Source organism: Hyperoodon ampullatus, assembly GCF_949752795.1.
Source record: "Hyperoodon ampullatus genome assembly, chromosome: 4".
Taxonomy (NCBI): Eukaryota; Metazoa; Chordata; class Mammalia; order Artiodactyla; family Ziphiidae; genus Hyperoodon; species Hyperoodon ampullatus.
The window spans coordinates 36,426,823-36,446,728 of record NC_136917.1 but is presented as its reverse complement, the minus strand read 5'-3'; the positions used below and the strand labels follow the sequence as shown (position 1 = coordinate 36,446,728).

Genomic DNA, 19,906 nt, shown 5'->3' with positions numbered 1-19,906 from the left:
CTCGGCCACCCTTGTGCCTCCTTCCTAGTGTCTCGGCCTCCTCCTTACCCCGCTCAGAGGCCAGAGGAAATCTACTTGTTCCTCCTCTGCTCACAACCCTCCATGGCTCCCATCATGCAGAGTAAAAGCCCATCTCCTCACTGTGACTCACAACCTATCCTCACGCCCTTCTCTCTCCATCTTTCTCCTTCCGTTCCAGCCACATTGGCCTCATAGCTGGAGGTGGCTCTCCAACACCCCAAGCAGTCCTGCCGCAGGGTCTTTCACTGGCTGTTCCCTCTGCCTAGAATGCTGTTCCCCCAGGTATTGGCAGGGCTCCTCCTTCACCAACTTCAGGCTTTATACAAATGTCACCTGCTTGTTGCACCTCCCTGATCCCCCTATCAGTCTTCTCCTTGGCACTTGTCACCATCTGTCCTGCTGTACCTCTTACTCATTATTTTTGAATGTGCACTCCATGTGGGCAGGGGTTCATCTGTCCAGTTAAGGTAACTAATGCCACAGCCAGCGTGGCAAGCAGACGGGGGCTAAGGGGTCCCGGCCTGCTGGACATGCCCTCATAGGTCCAGTCGGGCCTGTGGGGCAGCCCTGTACCATCCCAACCACCCACCTCTGCCCTCCCACCCAGGCACTATCTGGTCACTATGGCACCCATCAGTAATGGGAGAGGTGCCCCCATCCACCAGCCCCAGCCCAGCCTCCAGTTTCATTTTGGCAGGGCCCAGACAGGAGGCTGCCAATGTGTAGGTACAGAGCGGAAACAGAAAGTGGCTCCTGGTGCTGGCAGCTGGGAAACAGCTCCCAGGCACCAGGGGCTCAGTGAGGGGCTGCCGAGGTCCCAAGGATGGCACCCATACCCTGCCCCACCTGAAAGGGCAGGCCTCCTCTTCCCCAGGGAGCTCATCTCAGCTCTCACTCCCCCTACACACCACCACCCCTGCCCTGATGCTGGGCATGCCCCATGTGGGCATCCACACCAGGCAGGGAGGGGCTGGGGGTGGGTCCTGATGCTGGGGGTCCCTTGCTCTATGTCCTGTCTTGGCAATCAAGGACAGGGTTTCCCAAGGCCACCTCCGAGGCCAGGCTCTCAGAGCCCAAGTGTCTTTCTTTCCCTACCCAGACACTGGCCCAGAGACAGAGCCCTGTCCAGCTCACTGAGTCCAGTGTGGCCTCAGGGTCTTTGCACAGGCTGTTCCTACTGCCCAGGATGCTCGTCGCCCCAGAACCTGTCCTGGCAGATCCTTCTTCTTGTTTTGGTGGACACAGCTCAATGGTGGCCTCGTCCCGGAGGCCCCGGCCATTCCCCTCCCTCCCTCTGTTGTTTATTTATTTATTTATTTTTTTGATTGATTGGCTGCGTGGGTCTTCTTTGTTGCGTGCGGGCTCTCTCTAGTTGCGGTGAGCGGGGCCTACTCTTCTTTGTGGTGCACTGGCTTGCGGTGGCTTCTGTTGCGGAGCACGGGCTCTAGGCACGCGGGGTTCAAGGAGTTGCAGCACATGGGCTCAGTAGTTGTGGCTCGCGGGCTCTAGAGCTCAGGCTCGGTCGTGGCGCACGGGCTTAGTTGCTCTGCGGCGTGTGGGATCTTCCCAGACCAGAGCTCGAACCCGTGTCCCCTGCATTGGCAGGCGGATTCTTAACCACTGCACCACCAGGGAAGCCCTTAGCTTCTTCTTATCGAGGGGCGCTCACTATGCATTTCTCTCTGTGGGCAGGGAGCTCGGTGCTTTGGCCACAGCAGTGCTCCGGCACCCACAGCCCCGACCACAGTGGGTCTGTCTTGGCTCATGACTCACCACAGGGCAGCAAGGAGCAGGGGTCTGGGCCGCTGATGTTTACTCCTGTGAGGACCCGGTACACACCCTCCCCACTTGGCTGAGCCTGAGTGCTTCTGGCACCCTCACAACCTGCAGACCACCCAGGGGTCCTGCGTTTAAATCCTGGTGCCCCTTGTGATGGCTGTGACTTCTCTGTGCCGCAGTTTCCCTGGATGCCAACTGGGCTTGGGGGACATGGCTGTGCCACCTGCAGCTCAGCCACATGAGGTGGCTGTTTGAGGGCAGGGGAGTCTGTACAGCTGCTGCTCACAGACCCTGGTCACCAGGGCCCCCTCCCAGCAACAGCCCTGGGTGATGGTGCCCAGGCCACTCCCATCTGAGCCTTGGTTCCCACATGCTCCCCTCAAAATGGCTAGAGCAAACATGGATCTGGTGGGGATACCTGGAGTGGAGACATTTATTGACAAAAGGGGGCTGGGCTGGGTTTCCAACCTCTGCTTCTGGCCAAACGGCAAGTGCCCGGTGGAGAGGGCAGCACAGCCCTGGCCTTGTATCCCCACAGCTCTGGAAACGTGTCTGGGGCCGGTCTCAGGCGCTGGGGGCGTAGTGCAGCACCAGCCGGTCAAAGTCGTTTTCCTTCAACGTGAATAAGGGGCGGGGAAGGGGGATGAGGGTGGGCAGAGAAAGGGGAGAACTTGTGAGCCAAACCCCGAGTTCCACGCTTTGCCTGACAAGAGCCTGGGGGGTCTAGGGCTCAGAGACGGGCCGCCTGCATGGGCTCACCTTGGCCTGGTACTCCTTGATGAAGGGGTGGGACCTGTGGGCATCCTTCAGCTGGGACAGGTAGCGGTTTGTCACCTGTGGGGGAGGCAAGGTTAGCTAAATATGGGGACTCCACCGTGGCTCTGACCTGCAGGGTAGGGAGTGGGGTGAAACAAGGGCCACCTGGCCAGACCCAGGCAAGAGCCCTGGTTTCCCCATATTTTCTCCATCACGCCCTGCTGCCCCGGAACCATGCTGAATTAGAGAGGACCCTGGTGGGTGGGGAGCACCACCTGGCACAGAGCCTGCACTTGGCACATGGGTGAAGCATGCACCAGGTTCAGGGATGTGGGCTGGGCAGGGACCCAGGCCCTGGGAGAGGCAGGGGGTCAGGAGTGGAAGGCAGGTCAGGGGGCACGGGGCTGGGAAAGGAGATGGATTTGTTCTGGGCACGTCGTATGGAGACACCTCAGAGGCTTGGGGATTGGAGCCCTCGCTCCCAGCCTTGCCCTACCCGCCAGGCTCAGCCCTGACCATGTGGGGCTAGGGGCGTCTGTCTGGCTCTGTTTCTCCAAAACTGATAGTCTGGGGATGTCTCTGCAGTGAGTGGGAGAGTCGTCCTATCTGTCCTGCACCACCCCAGCCCTGAGGCTGTCTGGGGGGCTCTTCTTCGAGGAACTGGTGACAGACCATCATGAAGCCCTGAGGCAGGCCCCTGGCCGGCTGGGCAAGGCACCTAAATGGGGCAGTGCCCCAGCGTCCTCCTCCCCACCCTCAGACAAGGTAGGCTCAGCAGGATTGCTCCCCTGAGCCCTGTTTCTCTGTCCTGGTGTCCGCTCCCAATCCTGAGGTGGCACAGGCCGAGTCCCAGCCTGGAAGCCCTGAGCCTCAGCCCACTTAGGGGTAGGACCCACAGAGCGGCTGACCTGCAGCCCCGACCAGGGTGGGGACCCTGGGAGAGTACTTGCAATGCCAGCTTCCCGGGGCCGATCTCAGCTGCGCCCACTCATGGGGAACAGGTTTTTGCCCTAAGGCCAGGCCAACCTTGAAGTTCAGACCCTGAGGCCCCAAGCTCCCTCTAGAGCCGGGGCCACACCAGAGACCCCTGCCCACCCCAGGCTGGCACCATGAGGGCCGGAAAACCCTCCTGCACCTGGCTGAGGGTGGGGAGGGTCCTACCTCGGGAGGCTTGCCCAGGTGCTGGGACAGGACGATGAGGTTGATCAGCGTCTCAGGGTGGCCACTGTCCTGGCAACACAAGGGGACAACAGACAGGCAGGGTCAGCTCCTCCAGGCCCCCATCTCAAGCAGGGCTGGGATTGCAAGACCCAGCACGCCCCCACCACTGGCCGCTCCGCAAGACAGTGACCTCAGGGCCCTCCCTTCTGCCTCCCCACACCGGCTGCTTTCCCAGTGAGCGTGTTGCTTCATGTGCAGACCAGTCTGACACAGAGCCCCCCCTTGCTTGCTGCAATTTGGGAGGGGCGTTTTTATCACAAATCTCAAAGTAATGGAGTCCAGACCAAGGCGGCCTCAACCTATCACAGCCCAGCTAGCTGCTCCTCCTGCTCCAACAATGAGGTCTGAGACCGTGGGACAGACCCCTCCCGCCCTGCCTGCTCCCCAGGGGCATTGGCAGGAAGCTGCGGGAAATTACCAGAAACTCCAAGGGGGTGACCTCACCCCACCCGCCCATATTGGGCTCTGAGGCACAGGGAACTCTGGGAATCAGCTCGGCCGCTGCCTTGGCCAGGAACCCCAGCCAGAGCCCCTGGCTGGGGCGAGGCAGGGACATGCCGCTCAGGATGCAGGGCGCCACAGGCTTGAGGGGCTGCAGGGGCCCAGGCCTCCTGCACAGATCTGGCTCCACCCCCATGCTGCCCTTCTTTGCAGAGACCTGCATTCTCCCCACCAGCACGGGGCGCTCTGGGAGGCAAGGCAGCTCCACACGGGTAGCCTGACGCCGCCAGCCAGCAGGAGCACCCGACTGACTCCCCTCGGCCTGTCCCCACTCAGCCAACAACCTTCTGACGATAGCTCGGCCCCTTGCAGAGACGAGCATGGAGAAAGCTTCCCACTGGTGTCAGTTTCTCATTATATCAAACGTTTCAGATGGCAGCCATGAGAAGACAACTGTGGCAGCCCTGAGGGCAGCGCTCCAGGCCCTCTGCTCAACAAGGATGGGCAGAGGCAACACCTCCCGTTGGCAGCCTGCTCTCCCCTCGGCAGCAAACGGGAGCCGTCTCTCCCAAGCACAGACCCAGGTGAGGGATCACCGCAAAAGGCCCCGGGCCAGGCAGCCAAGGTCTCAGTGAAGAGGAGACAGGGCGTGGGTCTGCTCAGCTCAGGCCGACGGGGGCCCAGGCTGATGGGATCCTCGCATTTCCAAGAGAAGTTAGAATCAGGATTGTCGCTTGCAATCCCGAGTTTTAACTGATATGGCATTAAAATCCCCACATGGCCACAAGGCAGGCCACAGGGTCTGTGGCACACCTCTTTCTGGGCTGGGGCTGCACCTGCCCATACCTTGTCCAGCGCCTCCTGCAGCACACCCTCCGCGGCCTCCCACCGGCCCTGGGCCATGTGGCAGGCTGCCTGCCCATTGAGCAGCAGCAGGGTGGACGAACACTTGTCAGCCATCTCCTGGAAGATGTAGTAGGCGTCCTGCAGCTTCTCACCACCCTGTGGGGACAGCTGACGTCACCACTTTGTCACCCTGCTGCCCGGCCCTACCCCGCCTGTTCCCTCCTGGAGGGACCCCAGCACTTTGTGGAGACAGTCCCAGTGCAGCCGGCCTACTGCAGGCACTCTTTGGACACCGCCCCCTTCCCTGAAGAGACCCCTGTGCAGCTAGTGCTGTGAAGGGGCCGAAGTGGCACGAAGACCCCCCTCAAATCTGGCTCCCCAAGCCCTACGTTTATAGACTCGAAAGCCTCGGCTTCGAGAGGGAGAATCACTGCACGGGCAGCTGGGTCAAGGTCTGAGCTGGGACCACTGGGACACATGGCCCATCGGGGTGGCCTCTGCTCCAGCAGCCGTGACCCCGACCGCCCAAATTCTGAATAGAAGGTTCTGTCTGCCTGGTAAAGACACAGCGCCACACTTGCAGGGGAACCTGAGACCAAGATGTGCTTGTGAAAGACTGCTAGGCTATGGGAGAGAGCTGTTCGGGTTTGTCCCACTAAACTGAATGGATACTGTGGGGTGAGGCCCCAGCCCTGCAAAAGGATGTGCAGATGCACACAGACGCGGAGCACAATTTAAAAGGCCCGTACAAAGGAGTGACTCAGAGAAAAGAAGCCAAATGTCCAAATCCAGAAATGGGGCGGCTACCAGGAGAGGGGCGCCCAGGCACGTGGGGGTGGGGGGCTGGGCTCGAGGGGGGAAAGCGCGAGGGGGATACGGGCATCAACCCTGTGCCGGGAGCCTGGAGAGCAAGCTGGGCAGCAGCCAAGACCAGGGCCAGACCCCAGAGGAGGGTGTGCTGCCAGCTGGCTGGCTCCGTGCACCTAGGCTGGGGGGCGGGAGGGGGTGCGTGCAGGCAGAGGTACGCCGAGTCCGGTTCCATAAACCCCCAGTTTGTTCACTCTGGCTCTGGCCAAGCCTCTCGGCTGCAAGGAGCCAGAACGGGTCAAGCCTGAGAGAGGGGGAAAACGTGCTGGGGCTCCTCCAGGGGACTAGCCCCCAAGAAAGCAGGAGGTCCAGTGCGTCTGTGGAACCCCACCTGCACCCTCCCCCACAGGAGCAGCCAGCGCTGCGCACAGGGGGCCACCGCGACCTCCTGGGTCCCGGATACTCCTGTCTCTCATGCCCGCACACAAGCCCAGTGCTCACCACAGCCAGGCTGACCCAGGCGGTGGCCAGCTGGGTGAGGGTGGCGTCCTCGTCCTGGTCCTGCATTTTCTTCAGCTCCTTCCTGGGGGCAGAGGAGAGAGGCGGGAAGGTGCCCGGTAGCTGAGTGGCCAGTCACTGTGCCCCACCCCCGCCCGAGTTCCTTGCTCACGAGGCCCCAGGACCTCAGGCCCTGGCCCGGCCACCCCCCATCCACGGCTGCACATGCCTCTGCGTGCTTGCAAAGCCCACCCCAACCCTGCAAGGTGGGCCCCGCTGCCTGCCTCACAGAAGGAAACTGAGGCACAGACAGTGACACCCCTTGTCCCAGGCAACACCCTGCAGAGAAGGGCAGGTAAACAATGGTGCAGTCACCCCAATGGACTAGAATGAAATAAATGGAGAAACACTCGTGTCACTGATAATCAGAGCCAGGGGGAGGGCTCTGGGTAGTCCCCATGCCGTGTGCGCCCTTGAAGACAGTGGCCTGGCTGCTAGAGAACACAGGGTCCCAACATGGCCTGGCTGTTGCTAAGATACCCCCGATGCACAGGCCACAGCCCAGCAGCCCTGGGGGAGAGGGGCTTACCGGGCGAGGTCCAGGCGGTCTAGCTTCAGCAGGATCTGCACCGTCATGGCCATGCTGTGGGAAGGGCGGGCAGTCAGTGAACTCCTACCCCACTTTATCTTCCACCAGGAGCTCACTCTGTGTAAGCACCATCTTCCAGAAACCTCCCCTTGCGTGCTCAGGCCACCAGCCCCGCCTTACCGCGGGGAACACTGAGGTTGACTGTCAGCCCAGCAGGGCCGAACTCAGACCTGGGCGTTTTTTGCTGGGCTGAGCACCCCATCGCTTCCCAGGCCCTGCACTCCCGCCTGTCTCTGCTGAGTGTGCTTGGGTCGGGAGCTCCCATGGGGTCCCCAGGCCTGTGGCCCTCTCCCTGCCCGCCCCGTGGCTGGCCATCCCATCTGTACCTCCCTCTCCTTTCCAGAGTCCCAGATGAAGTGCTGCAGGAGAACATCTGCTCCGTGCTTTCAGCACCCACACCCACAGCCCCCCGCCTCGAGCCCAGACAGCTGTGACCACCGATCACTAATGTGGCCACTTGTTCCCGAGTTTTCCCGCCAGAACGTGACCCGGCACCCAGACCAGCCCAAGGAGAAGCATGAGAAACATTCGTGGGGTGCACTGCCTCACCAGCCGTGTAACATGCCTATTGCAAACCCCCCTCTGAATCAGGGTGGGACATAAATGGATAGGAAGGAACACGTGGTGACCAACTAACCAAGGGAAGGCAGAAACCAGGGCGCTCATGGGGGAGAATGGCTGCACCCTGCAGGGCTGGAGCCCTGGCCGCAGGGAGCCGGACACAGCACAGCCCAGAGCCACCTCCTGGGGTGGGGGTGGAGCCAACAGCAGGCTGCAGGGCACTCCAGTGCCCAGGCCCAGAGTGCCCTGAGGGCCAGCCTCAGGGGAGGGTCCGTGGGGCCCAGGGAGGACATGGAAATCCAGGGCCCAGGGCAGAGAAACACAAGGCTCCATGGGAGAAGGGAGGGTGCAGAAATCTCAGGCAGAGACAAAGGTGCTTTTCTGCTCTGCTGCTGGGAACAGAGGGTTTTCAGCCCCGGGTGATGTGTCCTCAGAGCAATGGCCCAGCCATGCGGAAAAGTGTGTCTCCTGGACGGAGAACAAGAGCTGCAGCCTAAATGGGAGGCCCGTGCCCCATCCCAGCCCCTCTCTTTCAGAGCAGCCCCCCTTGCCGTTCCTATGACGATGGCTGATGAGGCCCTGAGCTTCCTGGACACCAGAGGAGCCACTCACGCTGGCCGCTCCCCCAGTGCAGGACAGCCACTCACCACTCCAGGCTGTCCCCTTGGTGCAGGGTGCGCAGGGCTGCGTCCGGGTTCTGGTTGTGGAAGTAGATGGAGGCAGCCATGAGCAGGAAGGTGGTGTTGGTCACGTCCACGGTCCGGCTCATCTCCCGGTCCAGCTCGGCCACGATCCCATCCCTGCGAGACGCAGCTGCTCAGAGCCCGAGGCAGGGGCGGGAGGCGGCCTCTCCCCCATGGGAACAGACAGGCCCAGAGAGGGCGAGTCAAGCCCCCCGGGGCACAAGGCAGCGAGGGCAGGATAGGCCCAGCTGTCTCTGCCAAGCCCCACTAGGTGCCAGTCTCGCCACCTCCCCACCAGGCACTCCTCACCCCGCACATAAACAGGGAAACCAAGGCCAGGAGAAGCGGGGTTGGGTGCTCCAGGCCCTGTGGGGAGTGTGGGGCAGCAAGGGCCACGCCTGGCTCTGCCCACGGAGCAGCACAAATGACCATCCAGGTCTCGAGCTCCACTGGCCCCCAGTGCTCGGGGGCTGAGGTGTCCACGCTGCCCCGCATGCACAGGGACAGGCTAGCTCAATGGGGACACCTCCACAGGGACATGAGGCCACACAGGTGAACCTCACACCAGCGACGTCACCAACTTCCCGAGTAGGCCAGTGGTCTCAGCAGAGGGTCCTGATCTCCCTCGGTCAGCATCGGGCCTGGGTCCTGAGGGTGGCTGTGCAGGACGACACCCCCACTGACAGGGTGGCTGCCCCCAGTTCCCGAGCTTGGTGTGCAGGCTGCTCCCGGCAAGTGGATGCCGTGCGCGCCTGGGGGCTGGGAGCCGGCAGCAGGCTGGAGTGCAGGCTTGCCCGAGGACCCGCCGGACACCCTCACCCGCCACAGGACACCAGAGCCTCGGTCTGCTTAACTGAAACGAGGAGCTGCAACTCCTTGTTTCAAAGGGCTGCTGAGTGGTTAATGAGAGAAGGGAGGCAAGGGCCTGGCCCTGTGTCATTGCTGGACAAATGCTGTGGCTTGGGACACACGGTCTCAACAAGCGCATACGTTTCACGCGGGTTGCTGGGGGCTGGCAGCCAAGTGCCTGTGTACCTGAGGGCCCCTGGAGGGCAGGGATGTGCCTATTACTCCCTCTGCGCCCACCAGAGAGGTGCCTGATGGACAAATGACTTCAAATCTGAGTCTCTTCCCCGCTCTGCACAGAAGGACTGTGCACGGGGATCACACAGGGTTGGCGTGAGGAGCCCCAAGGCCACCTCCCAAAGCTTCCTGCCTGGTTCCTGGCACACAGGCTGTGAACACGGTGCCTGCTCTTGTCCTTGTAACGTCAGTGCTGTACGTTGTTACTGGAACACGTTGTGGTTACCCTTACGGGCTCCAGCACTTTCTCCACCACCTGCTCACTGGGCAGTTTGCATGGGGCGGTGGTCTGTACAGCCAGGATGGATGCACCAAGAGCCGCTCTGCTTTCCCGAGCACCTGCTCCACACCGCAGGCTTCCGGCAGGTTCTTTTCTGTAGTGCTCACAGCAGCCCTGCAGCTCTTTCCCCTTCCGAAAGGAGAATGGGGTTTGTCACCCCAGCTAGAGACGTGCACAGAGAGGGTGAAGGGATGGCCTCAGGAGGCTGCCTGTCTTAGTGTCCTGGGGATGCTGTCACAAAGCCCACGAACCAGGGAGGGGATCAAAACAACAGGGGTTTATTCTCTCCCAGTTCTGGAGGTGAGCACTCTGAAATCAAAGTGCTGGCAGGATTGGTTCCTTCCTCCAAGGGAAGATCTGTCCTGGTCCTTTCTCCTGGAGCTGCGGCAGTCCTTGGCTTGTGTCTCTTTCACCCCAATCTCTGCCTCCATCTTCATGTGGCCTCCGCATCTGTGTCTTCTCTTCCATCTCTTATGAAGATACCAGTCACCGGATTTAGGGCCCACCTTATATCCAAGATGATCTCAAGATCCTTAACCACTTACACCTGCAAAGACCCCCATTTCCAATGAGGTCAGGTTCACAGGTTCTGGGGGTCAGGACATGGACATGTCTTTTGGAAGTCCCCATTCAGCTGCCACTGCTTAAGCCTCTTTGAGTAAATCCTTCAAGCATCTGTGGACGAAGGAGCCTGATCACAGAAGGTGGAGCACAGGGCGTTGCCCTCCATGAGGAAGGAGCAGAGGTGGGGGTCACAGCAGACAGTCGTACCCACACTTGGGACTCACACATGGCTGCAGCAGCCTCCGAGGAAAGCGTAGTGTCAACAAGGTCATGACCGCATCCTGGTTTATTAAGTTCCACAGGGCAGAGATCGGGGGGAGGGCCCCTCTGTGAGGCGTCACAGTGCTGTGAGGGGCGGCCTGGGTGGTGGAAGGGCTCTGGGGCTGGGACAGGTAGGTGGGAATCGGCTCACAGAACAGAGTGGCTCCCTGTCGTGGGCTGTGCTGCCCCAGCCTTCCATCCCAGCCGCCCTCTGGGGAGTGTTTTACATCCGAAATCCCAGGGGGCCTCACGACCAGCCCATTCCGAGGGGCGGGGGAAACCGAGGTGCAGAGGGGCCACGGGGCCTGCTGCGTCAGGCTGGTGCTCCACGCACAGGTGATGCAGGGCCACAGGGCCCCCACCTGCAGAGGCCGAGTTCACGTGCACCTGGGCGAGCATCCCAGCCAGCAAGGAACAGCCCACGCACCTGCCTGTGCAGGAACCATCTGAGGCCAGCAGGGCTGGACCGTGAGCTGTCTCAGACCCCGACGGAGCAGCAGGTAACAGGCGGGCCTGGTCCTGGGATGCTCAGCACTTCCAGGTCCCCATAGCCCGGACCACCCCACCTCTCCTGGCCATCGCCTGAGGGAGTTTGATGACTGCTGGTCTGTGGCACAGGTGGACACACCCAGCTCAGGGTGAAGACTTGCTGTCCCCTCCCACCCTCCATCTGGGCAGAGATGAACGACGCGTGGTGTGGCTGCCATTCCCTCCCCTGCACAATGGGTGAGCAGCAATGGCTGGAAGACTGGCTGCAGGGTCCCCACCTTTATGTACCAGGGGAGGTCCTCCTGGCAAGAATGAGGCCCTCACTGTCCCTAGGTATCTGTACACAAGTCCGCATCTCTGATCCCCAGCCCCCCGCCCCCTTTGAAGCAGGGTCCATCACTGCCTCCCACTGTGCAAGTGAGGGAAACTGAAGCTCAGAGAGGTGAGAGGGCAGAGGAGGGATGCCAACTAGACATCCTCTGCCCACCCAGGCCCATCCACCGTGCCCCAGGCCCACCCCCACCCAACCTCACCGCCGGCTGTCGCTAGCCAGGTACTCAGCAAACATGCGCACGGCCTGGAGCTCTGGGGCCGAGGAGGGCTTGATCTCATCCAGGACCACGCCGTACTTCCTCTGTGGGCAAGACAAGCAGACTGTCAGCTCTGCCCGAACTCCCCGTGGGGTTTATATGTTCTCAGACCCCAGGAACATACAAGGGCTTCTTGGCTCCAGCACTGCCCTGGTGGAGCCCCAATACCAGGGGCCGGTGCCCACCACTCCCAGGGACCCCCTCAGCCCACGGGTGCCATCCCCGCTGGAGTGCGCTGTGGAAGCCAGCACAGCATCACCCGTTAGCTGTCGTGCCACGCTGCCCACTGCTCTAGCTGGAGACCCTGGCAGGTCACTGTTCAGCCCCCGGTGGTGAAGTGACGGGGTGAGGGCCCCGCCACTCTGGGGGTGGGGTGCAGTGGTGTCACCAGGGCCAGGGGGTCTGGGCACTGGCTTCTATTGAGCAGAACATGCATCCCACGGGCAGACACCCAGCAGGGAGGTCACTGCAGGGAGGGGAACTGGAATCAGGGACCCATTTTTCACTGTCTTTCTTTCTAGGTAGTTCCAGTATTTTCGTTGCCACCGACACGTATTCCTCTTTTAAAGATATATATACATACACGAATATACGAACACATCCAAGGAGATTCTGGGGCGTGCCAGGACACCCTACTCTGCTGGGGACCACACACACTGTCTGGGCCCCAGCTTCACCCTGGAGGTTGGTGGGGGGAGGGTGGTGAGGGGGGCTCGGTCCACAAGGTGGAAGTTCCATCAGGCTCCAGAACGCTCCATAGAGGGAAAGATGAAAACAGACCTGGGAAGCCACCCGAGGCCTGATGTGAGGTGGGGGCATCTGTGGAGCCACGCACCCACAACAGAGCAGTCTGCGGCTGTGGCTGTGGGACGAGGTTGGCGGGAGGCTGGTGGGTCTGGGGTGGGAACAGGGCGGGGCACAATTCAATCCTGTCTGCAGAGTCCAGATTGTTTTTAGAACAGAAGAATGCAGTCTTACTGCATTATCAGGGTAATGCTGCTTTTTAAAAACCCTAGTGTCTGTGGAAGCAACCTAAATGTCCATCAACAAAGGAATGGATAAAGAAGACGTGGTACATATATACAATGGAATATTACTCAGCCATAAAAAAGAACAAAATAATGCCATTTGCAGCAACGTGAATGGACCCAGAGATTCTCAAACTGAGTGAAGTAAGTCAGAAAGAAAAAGAAGAATATCGTAAGATATCGCTTATATGTGAAATCTAAAAAAAGACTACAAATGAATTTACCTACAAAACTGAAGTAGAATTACAGATGTAGAAAATAAACTTATGGTTACCAGGGTGGGGTAAGGGGTCCGGGGGGAGGGATAAATTGGAAGATTGGGATTGACACATACATGCTACTGTATACAACAAAGAGAACTAATAAGGACCTACTGTACAGCACAAGGAACTCTACTCAATACTCTGTAATGGCCTATATGGGAAAAGAATCCAAAAAAAAAAGTGGATATATGTATTTGTATAATATATTCACTTTGCTGTACACCTGAAGCTAACACAACATTATAAATCAATTATACCCCAAATAAAAGAAGCAAAAAATACCTAGTGTCTAAACTGTGGGCTTTGGTTAATAACAGTATCAATATCACTGCATTGATTGTAACAAAAGCACCCTGCCAACCCAAAATGTTAATAAGAGGAAATGCCTGTGCGTGGGGGGTGGGCATTTGGAATTCTCTTTGCCATCTGCTCAGTTATTCTGTAAACCCAGAACTGTACTGAACAAGTGAAATCGATCGATTAAGTATAAAAAGAAAAGCAAGAAATCCCAACATTGGCCCTCTGGCCTGGTGCTCCAGGGCCTCAGTGACACGGCCACCTTCTTGTGGTGGCCACACCAGCTGCTCGTGGTCCCCACCCCTGCCAACACTCTGTTCCTTACTCTCCTTCCCCAGGGTGTTGGCAGTCATGGTCAAGGGCCCACACTCACCTGTGCCAGGTACGCTCTGTACAGGAAGACATCCCTTTCCACATCTCTCTCCAGGCTTGACGGCTGTGGAAAAGCAGGTCAGAACTCTTGGGGGCTGTGTGCCCAACAGGCCCTCAGAGGCCAGAAGTGGGCAGCTTTCCCAGTGGAGTCTGGGTCCTAGTCCCGGCCCTGGCTCTCAGCTGCCTATGACCTTAGGCAGCAGGAGAGGAGCCTCCACTGAGGGCATGCAGTGAGCCAGGCACCTCATTCTGTGCCACCCTGACATCGCCCTGGGAAAGGAGGCTCGACCGTCACCCCCATCCATCCAGGTGAGGGATGGGGGCACCAAAAGTGCTGAAACTGCTCCAGCCACACAGCAGGGGCCAGGGCAGAGCCCACGCTTCTGACCACTGGCCACGTGGCTGCTTGTGTCAAGGCGGAAGGACCCCAGGGTGCAGTGGATCAAAACAGAAGCTGCTCGGGCTTCCCTGGTGGCACAGTGGTTGGGAGTCCGCCTGCCGATGCAGGGGACACGGGTTCGTGCCCCGGTCCGGGAAGATCCCACATGCCACGGAGCGGCTGGGCCCGTGAGCCATGGTCGCTGAGCCTGCGCATCCAGAGGCTGTGCTCCGCAACGGGAGAGGCCACAACAGTGAGAGGCCCGCGTACCGCAAAAAAACAAAACAAAACAGAAGCTGCTCAACAGTATGGGTGGTCCGAGGACAGCAAGGGGTGGGGGTGGGGGTAGGGGTGGGTATGGGAACGCCCTGATGCCCAAGTTTGTACAAGCCGAGCAAACAGGCCTGGGAGGATTCCTATCCGGACATGAATGGTGGATATTGGAGAAGGGATGGGGCCCAGTGGGAGACGTGCGAAAGGGACTTACTTTCTGTAACGAATACTTCCATGCCTCTTGTTCCTGTCCTGCTTTTGTTTCAAAACGTTCTTTAAACGTGACAAACAGGAGAGATGAAGGTCTGCCTCACTCGGAGGAACTTTCTGAGAGAGCTCAGCTTGGCTGCCCCAGCATAGCGATGTCTGGGTCTAGCCAGGCTGGGTGAGACCTTGGGGACCGCCCTATACTCGGGGACGAGGCCCACGGGCCACACTCCCTCAGCCCAGCCACCACACAGAACCCAGAAGCAGGTGTGAGGTGACCTCCTACAGGGTTGACTGTGGGACTGCGAGGGAGGCCCCCACGAGGCTACGGGCAGGCGAGGGACCCTCCCTCGGGAGAGCAGCTTTGGACCACGCCCCAGGGTGCTGGCTGACCTGGGGTGGCACAGAGCAACTCAGCCCAGAGGGCATGTGGGTGCTGGGACAGGCCACCTGGGGGCTGGGAGAGCCAAGTGACATGGGGGAAGGGGGCCCGGCCACCTTGGAGTCACTACTCCAACAACCTCTAAACCACAGGGCCTGAGGAAAAGCAGAGAGAGAATGAACAGCCTGTCCAGCTGCCAGAGCACAGGGACAAATGTTCTGGAGCCCCGCCGGTGGGAGCATGCCAGGACTGCTCTCCTCCGAGGCTGAGAACCAGACTCCTAGTCCCCAGGCCTTCTTCCCAGCCTGAGGGGGTGAGAGCGCTGAATGTGTCTTCCTCCCAGGCCAAGGGAGACTGCGAACAAGAAGCCTGGCTCCTGGCCCCAGCCAGACTCAGGCCAACTTTGCCTGGGGGTCCCAGCAGCTTGCTCTGGCCTTGGTGGCCAGGCTGGGGATCCGGCCATGATTTGGAACACGGTGTCCTCTATATAAGTGACTCTGAAATGACCCTCAGAGGTGGACACTGGTGAGGACAACCCACCTGGGGTCCCCATACCACCCTCAGTAAAAAAAAGAGACAAATGTTGGCTGTTGGTATCTTTGAAGCAGGGACACAGTGGGATGCCTTGTGGGGGACCAGGGTCCCAGAGGCAACTCTGAGCCTCAGCTGCCCCCTCTGTAAAACAGGCACCACCACTGACCCTGCAGGACTGCCAAGGGGGGTCACCGAGACCCCACACACAGATGCTCAGGACCCTCTCAATCAGCCAAAGAGAGAAGAGCTTCTGGGAGGTGTAAGAACAAGGACAGATGTACAGATCAGGCAACACCAGGGACTGTGATGCATGCCACCAGGTGAGTGGTCTGGTCCCCAGTCCTGACAGCTCATCAGAATCACCTGGGAGCTCAGAAACCAGAAAAGCCAGGAGGCTTACGTCCACCAATGATGTCCAACCCCAGGGTGGCCTCAAACTGCCTTCAAACAGCTCAGAGGTGCAGCCAGACCTGAGAGCAAGCGGTACTGTAAAGGGAAGTCAGTGATGGGGTTTGGCAAGGGGGATCACGTTCCCTCCCCTTACTGGCCATCAGTGTCCCCCGACCACACTCCACAGTCAGCTCCTGGAGGCTTTCTTAGCTGCTTCATCCTTAACACCTGTGCAGTGCCTGCCATCTTGTGGGCACTTGCGAAATGTCTGACAGGTGGGGAAACAAACATCATCATGGTGTCAGCACTGAGACACACCAGGTGTTCTACCTGGTGTCACCTCTGGTGGTGCCTGAGGTTGCTGGGGCTGCTATAACTAACCACCAGCTGGGCTGGGGGGTGTGCTTGAAGAAACAGAAACTTATTCTCTCACGGTTCTGGAGGCCAGAAGTCCGAGATCAGGGTGTCGGCAGAGCCGTGTGCCTCCCATAGGCTCTCTGGGAGGATCCTTCTTTGCCTCATCCGTCTTCTGGTGGCTCCAGGTAGTCCTTGGCTTGCGGCTGCCTCACCCCTACCTCTGCCTCCATCTTTTCTGTCTGCCTCAAGCCTCTCTCTTAGAAGGACACCAGTCACTGGATTTAGGGTCTAACCCAGCTGATCCTGTCTAGAGATCCTTCACTGAATTACAGCTGCAAAGACTCTTTTCCAAATAAGTCACATTCACAGGTCCCGGGTGAACATATCTTTTCAGGGACACCATTCAACCCAGTACAGGCTGCCTAAGAAGGTTTAGGTGGCCTGTGGACCAGAATTAAATCACGTCAAATGGCTCAGCAGGGATAGGACTCCCACTCTTCTGGATGCGTCAGGTAGAATCTCTTGGTTTGGTGCCGGTGCATCTTTACCACGTTGCTAAAGACAGTGTAGATCCCCCAGCTCAGAGGTTGGGCCGCAGTGTGCCTCCAGCAAGAGTGACTGCTATGGGCTTCCCTGGTGGCGCAGTGGTCAAGAATCTGCCTGCCAATGCTGGGGACACAGGTTCGAGCCCTGGTCCGGGAAGGTCCCACATGCCGTGGAGCAACTAAGCCCGTGTGCCACAACTACTGAGCCTGCACTCTGGAGCCCGCATGCCACAACTACTGAAGCCCATGCACTTAGAGCCCATGCTCCTCAACAAGAGAAGCCACCGCAATGAGAAGTCCACGCACCACAACGAAGAGTAGCCCCTGCTCGCCACAACTAGAGAAAGCCTGCGTGCAGCAACGAAGACCCAACGCAGCCAAAGATAAATATAAATAAAAATAAATTAATTTTAAAAAAGTGACTGTTGGGACTTCCCTGGGGGTTAAAAATCTGCCTGTCAATGCAGGGGACACGGGGTTCGCTCCCTGGTCCGGGAAGATCCCACATGCCACGGAGCAACTATGTCCACGAGCCACAACTACGGAAGCCCGTGCGCCTAGAGGCTGTGCTCCACAACAAGAGAAGCCACCGCACTGAGAAGCCCGCGAACTGCAACGAAGACCCAACACAGCCAATCAATCAATCAATCAATCAATAAAAAAGTGACTGCTGATCTGGTTTCCTTTGTTTTCCATCACTCTCTACATACAGCAGGTCACGCTGATTCCTTCAGCAGGGAGGTAAAGTTTGCGTATTATGACACAGTAAGACTGAAAGAACACATTGCTGTAACGTAAGCAGAACAGACACACAACAGAAGACAGACGGCGGATCATGAGTATAACGCTGAACCTCAGAGGGACCCTACTGAGATGAATGTCATCGTTCCCATTTGACAGGAGGGGAAAGTGAGGCTCAGAAAGGTGCAGTGACTCAGCCCTGGCTGCCGAGAGAACACAGAAGAGACAGAATCTGAGCCCAGGTCTGTCTCAATCTTCTCATGGTCTACACTACCCCGGCAAGGAGGCATGTAACAACCATGGCGCTGAACGGACAAGGTCCCCCAGAGATGTCCATACCAGTCCCTGGGGCCTGTGAACAGCTTATGTTACATCACAAAAGGGACTTCACAGGTGCGATTAAGAGTATGGACCCTAAAAATGGAGACACTACGCTGGGTTATCTGGGAGGATCCAGTCTAATCACGGAAACCCTTAAAAGCAGAGGACTTTTAGACAAAAGAAGTGAAGGAGAAGGGGAAATTGGAGAGACTCCAAGTGAGAACCCTGTGGCTGCTTCTGAGATGGAAGGGTGATATGCGAGGTTGAGGACTGGAGAGAAGCATCCAGAAGCCTCCAGGAGCTAAGGGTGGCCCCTGGCCAAGAGGTAGCAACTTGAACAAGTTAGGAAGGTGCTTCTTCCCCAGAACCTCCAAAAAAGGACATAGCTGGGCCGACACCTTGATTTTAGCCTGGTGAGAGCAGTGTTGGACTTCTGACCTACAGAAGCTGCGAGATAATAAACGTGTGCTGCCTTACTTAAGCTGTTGTTTGGTAATTTGTCACAGTGGCAATGGAAAACTAATACGGTCATGCAAATGTTATTTCAACGATTCCTAATCTCTTACTGAAGTCTGTTTGAGGTTTTACCCCCCATTACGCAGATGACACTCAGGGACATGGGGTTCAGTGCCAAAGGCCAGAAGGGAAAGCAAGCCTTCTCTGCTTCAGAAGCCAAATTCCTCCCAACCCTCTGGCTGCCTCTGGGAAGATGTCTGCAACTCCCTTGTGTGGCGCTCCCATGGCCTCCCACACCTTCGGGATAAAATCCAAACCCCTGCTGTGGCCCTTCAGGCCCTGCTCCTCGCTCTGCCCACCTCGTTCTTCATCTCCCCCACTGTGCTCGCCCCACTCCTGCCACACCACCCTCGTATGCCTTGACTACATGGAGCTCACTGCTGCCTCAGCACCTTTGCAGCAACTTATGGGGTTAGAGCCTTCTCAAGGTTTGGTCACAGGTTAAAACGGCAGTCAGAGAGACCTGATCTGACCACTCCCACGTGAAGCAGCCCCCACCCCCATTTCTGATCAGCACTTTTTTATCTCCCCTCTCCCCTAGAGGACTCAAGCTGACACTATGTATTCTCTTGCTTCGTTACTTGTTTACTCTCTTCAGGACACTACACCATGAGGGCAGGCAAAGAGCCTGTCATGTTCACTGCTCTTAAAAATTCTCCAATGGCTCACTCTCAAAGTGACAGTACCATCCATGTGCCTCCCCAAGTGGTGCTGCTAGTGGCCACTGCTGCCCCCTCTCCTGTCACCCACTCACTGCCTGGTTGCCTGGGCCCTGCCTTGAAGGGCTATATTTTCTAGCTCTCAAACAGCCAGGCTCACTCCCACCACTCTCCGTCGCACCACCTCCTGACATCTTGTTTATTTACTTGTTTACTGTCTGTCTCCCTTGGGAGCTGAGGCTTCCAAGAGAGCTAGGAGTTTTGTCTATTTTGTCACTGCTGTGCGCCCAGCACTAATATCCTGCCTGGCCCATACAGATGCTCAATGAGGAATGGATGAATGAATGAATGAGCAAGTCTGGGGAGAAATAACCTGGTTAGTGGGGCAGGGTAACGAGCGAGAAGCCATTTCTTTCTTGAGCCTCCCTTTTCTCACCTGTAAAATGAGGATAAACAACAGTCCCTACTTCACGGGTACTGAGGGCATGGCGGCACAGTGTGGGTGCTCAACAGATGGAAACTATTATTGTTGTTGCTGTCTTTATCATTACTACTGTAGCGTAGTATCATTACCATTGTTATTATTACTATAGCGGTATGAACCCCTCTCTTACTCAAATGCCTCCCAAGGCTCAGTCTGAGTGAGCGCTCAGAGTGAGAAGTATCGTTAAAGTGTTACTGCTTTGAGTTTGGTCATAGGACAAGGGTAATTCTTCACCGCGTTCTGAAGAGATGTGGCGGGGGGGGGGGGGGGCGGCGGGGATGAAACGGTGCGAGGTGAAGAGGGAGGGTTTTTTAAATCAGCGCGACCCGCAGCCACCAGGAAGCGTCTTCCGCCTCCGCCCCCAGGGTCCCCCAGCCCCGCAGCCGCCGCACCTTCACCCGCTGCGCCTCGTTGATGCACTGCTGGTAGCTGCCAATGTAGAAGGCATTCTTCACGTCGAACAGCTCGTCCACCTCCCCGGAGCCTCCAGAAGCTGAGCAAGGAGCCGGAGGCGCCATGTCGCTGCCCTCTCACCCGCTACTCCCACTGAGAGACACGTCGGCCGGAAGGAGGGAGCCACCGCGGGGCACGCCGGGAAATGTAGTTTACTCGTTCCTCCTTAGAGATGA

General features: G+C 58.2%; 1 protein-coding gene across 2 annotated transcripts; it reads right to left on the bottom strand.

Annotated features, from left to right (window-relative positions):
• Nucleotides 1–2,204: 2,204 nt before the first annotated feature.
• COPE (COPI coat complex subunit epsilon) lies at nucleotides 2,205–19,809 on the bottom strand. 2 transcript variants are annotated; one of them, XM_079701666.1, is made up of 10 exons: nucleotides 19,670–19,809; nucleotides 13,491–13,553; nucleotides 11,473–11,573; nucleotides 8,227–8,379; nucleotides 6,959–7,012; nucleotides 6,373–6,454; nucleotides 5,065–5,220; nucleotides 3,718–3,786; nucleotides 2,560–2,634; nucleotides 2,205–2,412 (listed from the first exon to the last, which is right to left on the bottom strand). In XM_079701666.1, exons 1-10 carry the CDS (start codon nucleotides 19,793–19,795, stop codon nucleotides 2,365–2,367), a joined length of 927 nt encoding a protein of 308 aa, XP_079557792.1. In that variant the 5' UTR covers nucleotides 19,796–19,809; the 3' UTR covers nucleotides 2,205–2,364. The 2 variants fall into 2 exon arrangements, with proteins under 2 accessions (XP_079557792.1, XP_079557793.1); XM_079701667.1 differs by lacking the exon at nucleotides 5,065–5,220.
• Between the last annotated feature and the right edge of the window lie 97 nt (nucleotides 19,810–19,906).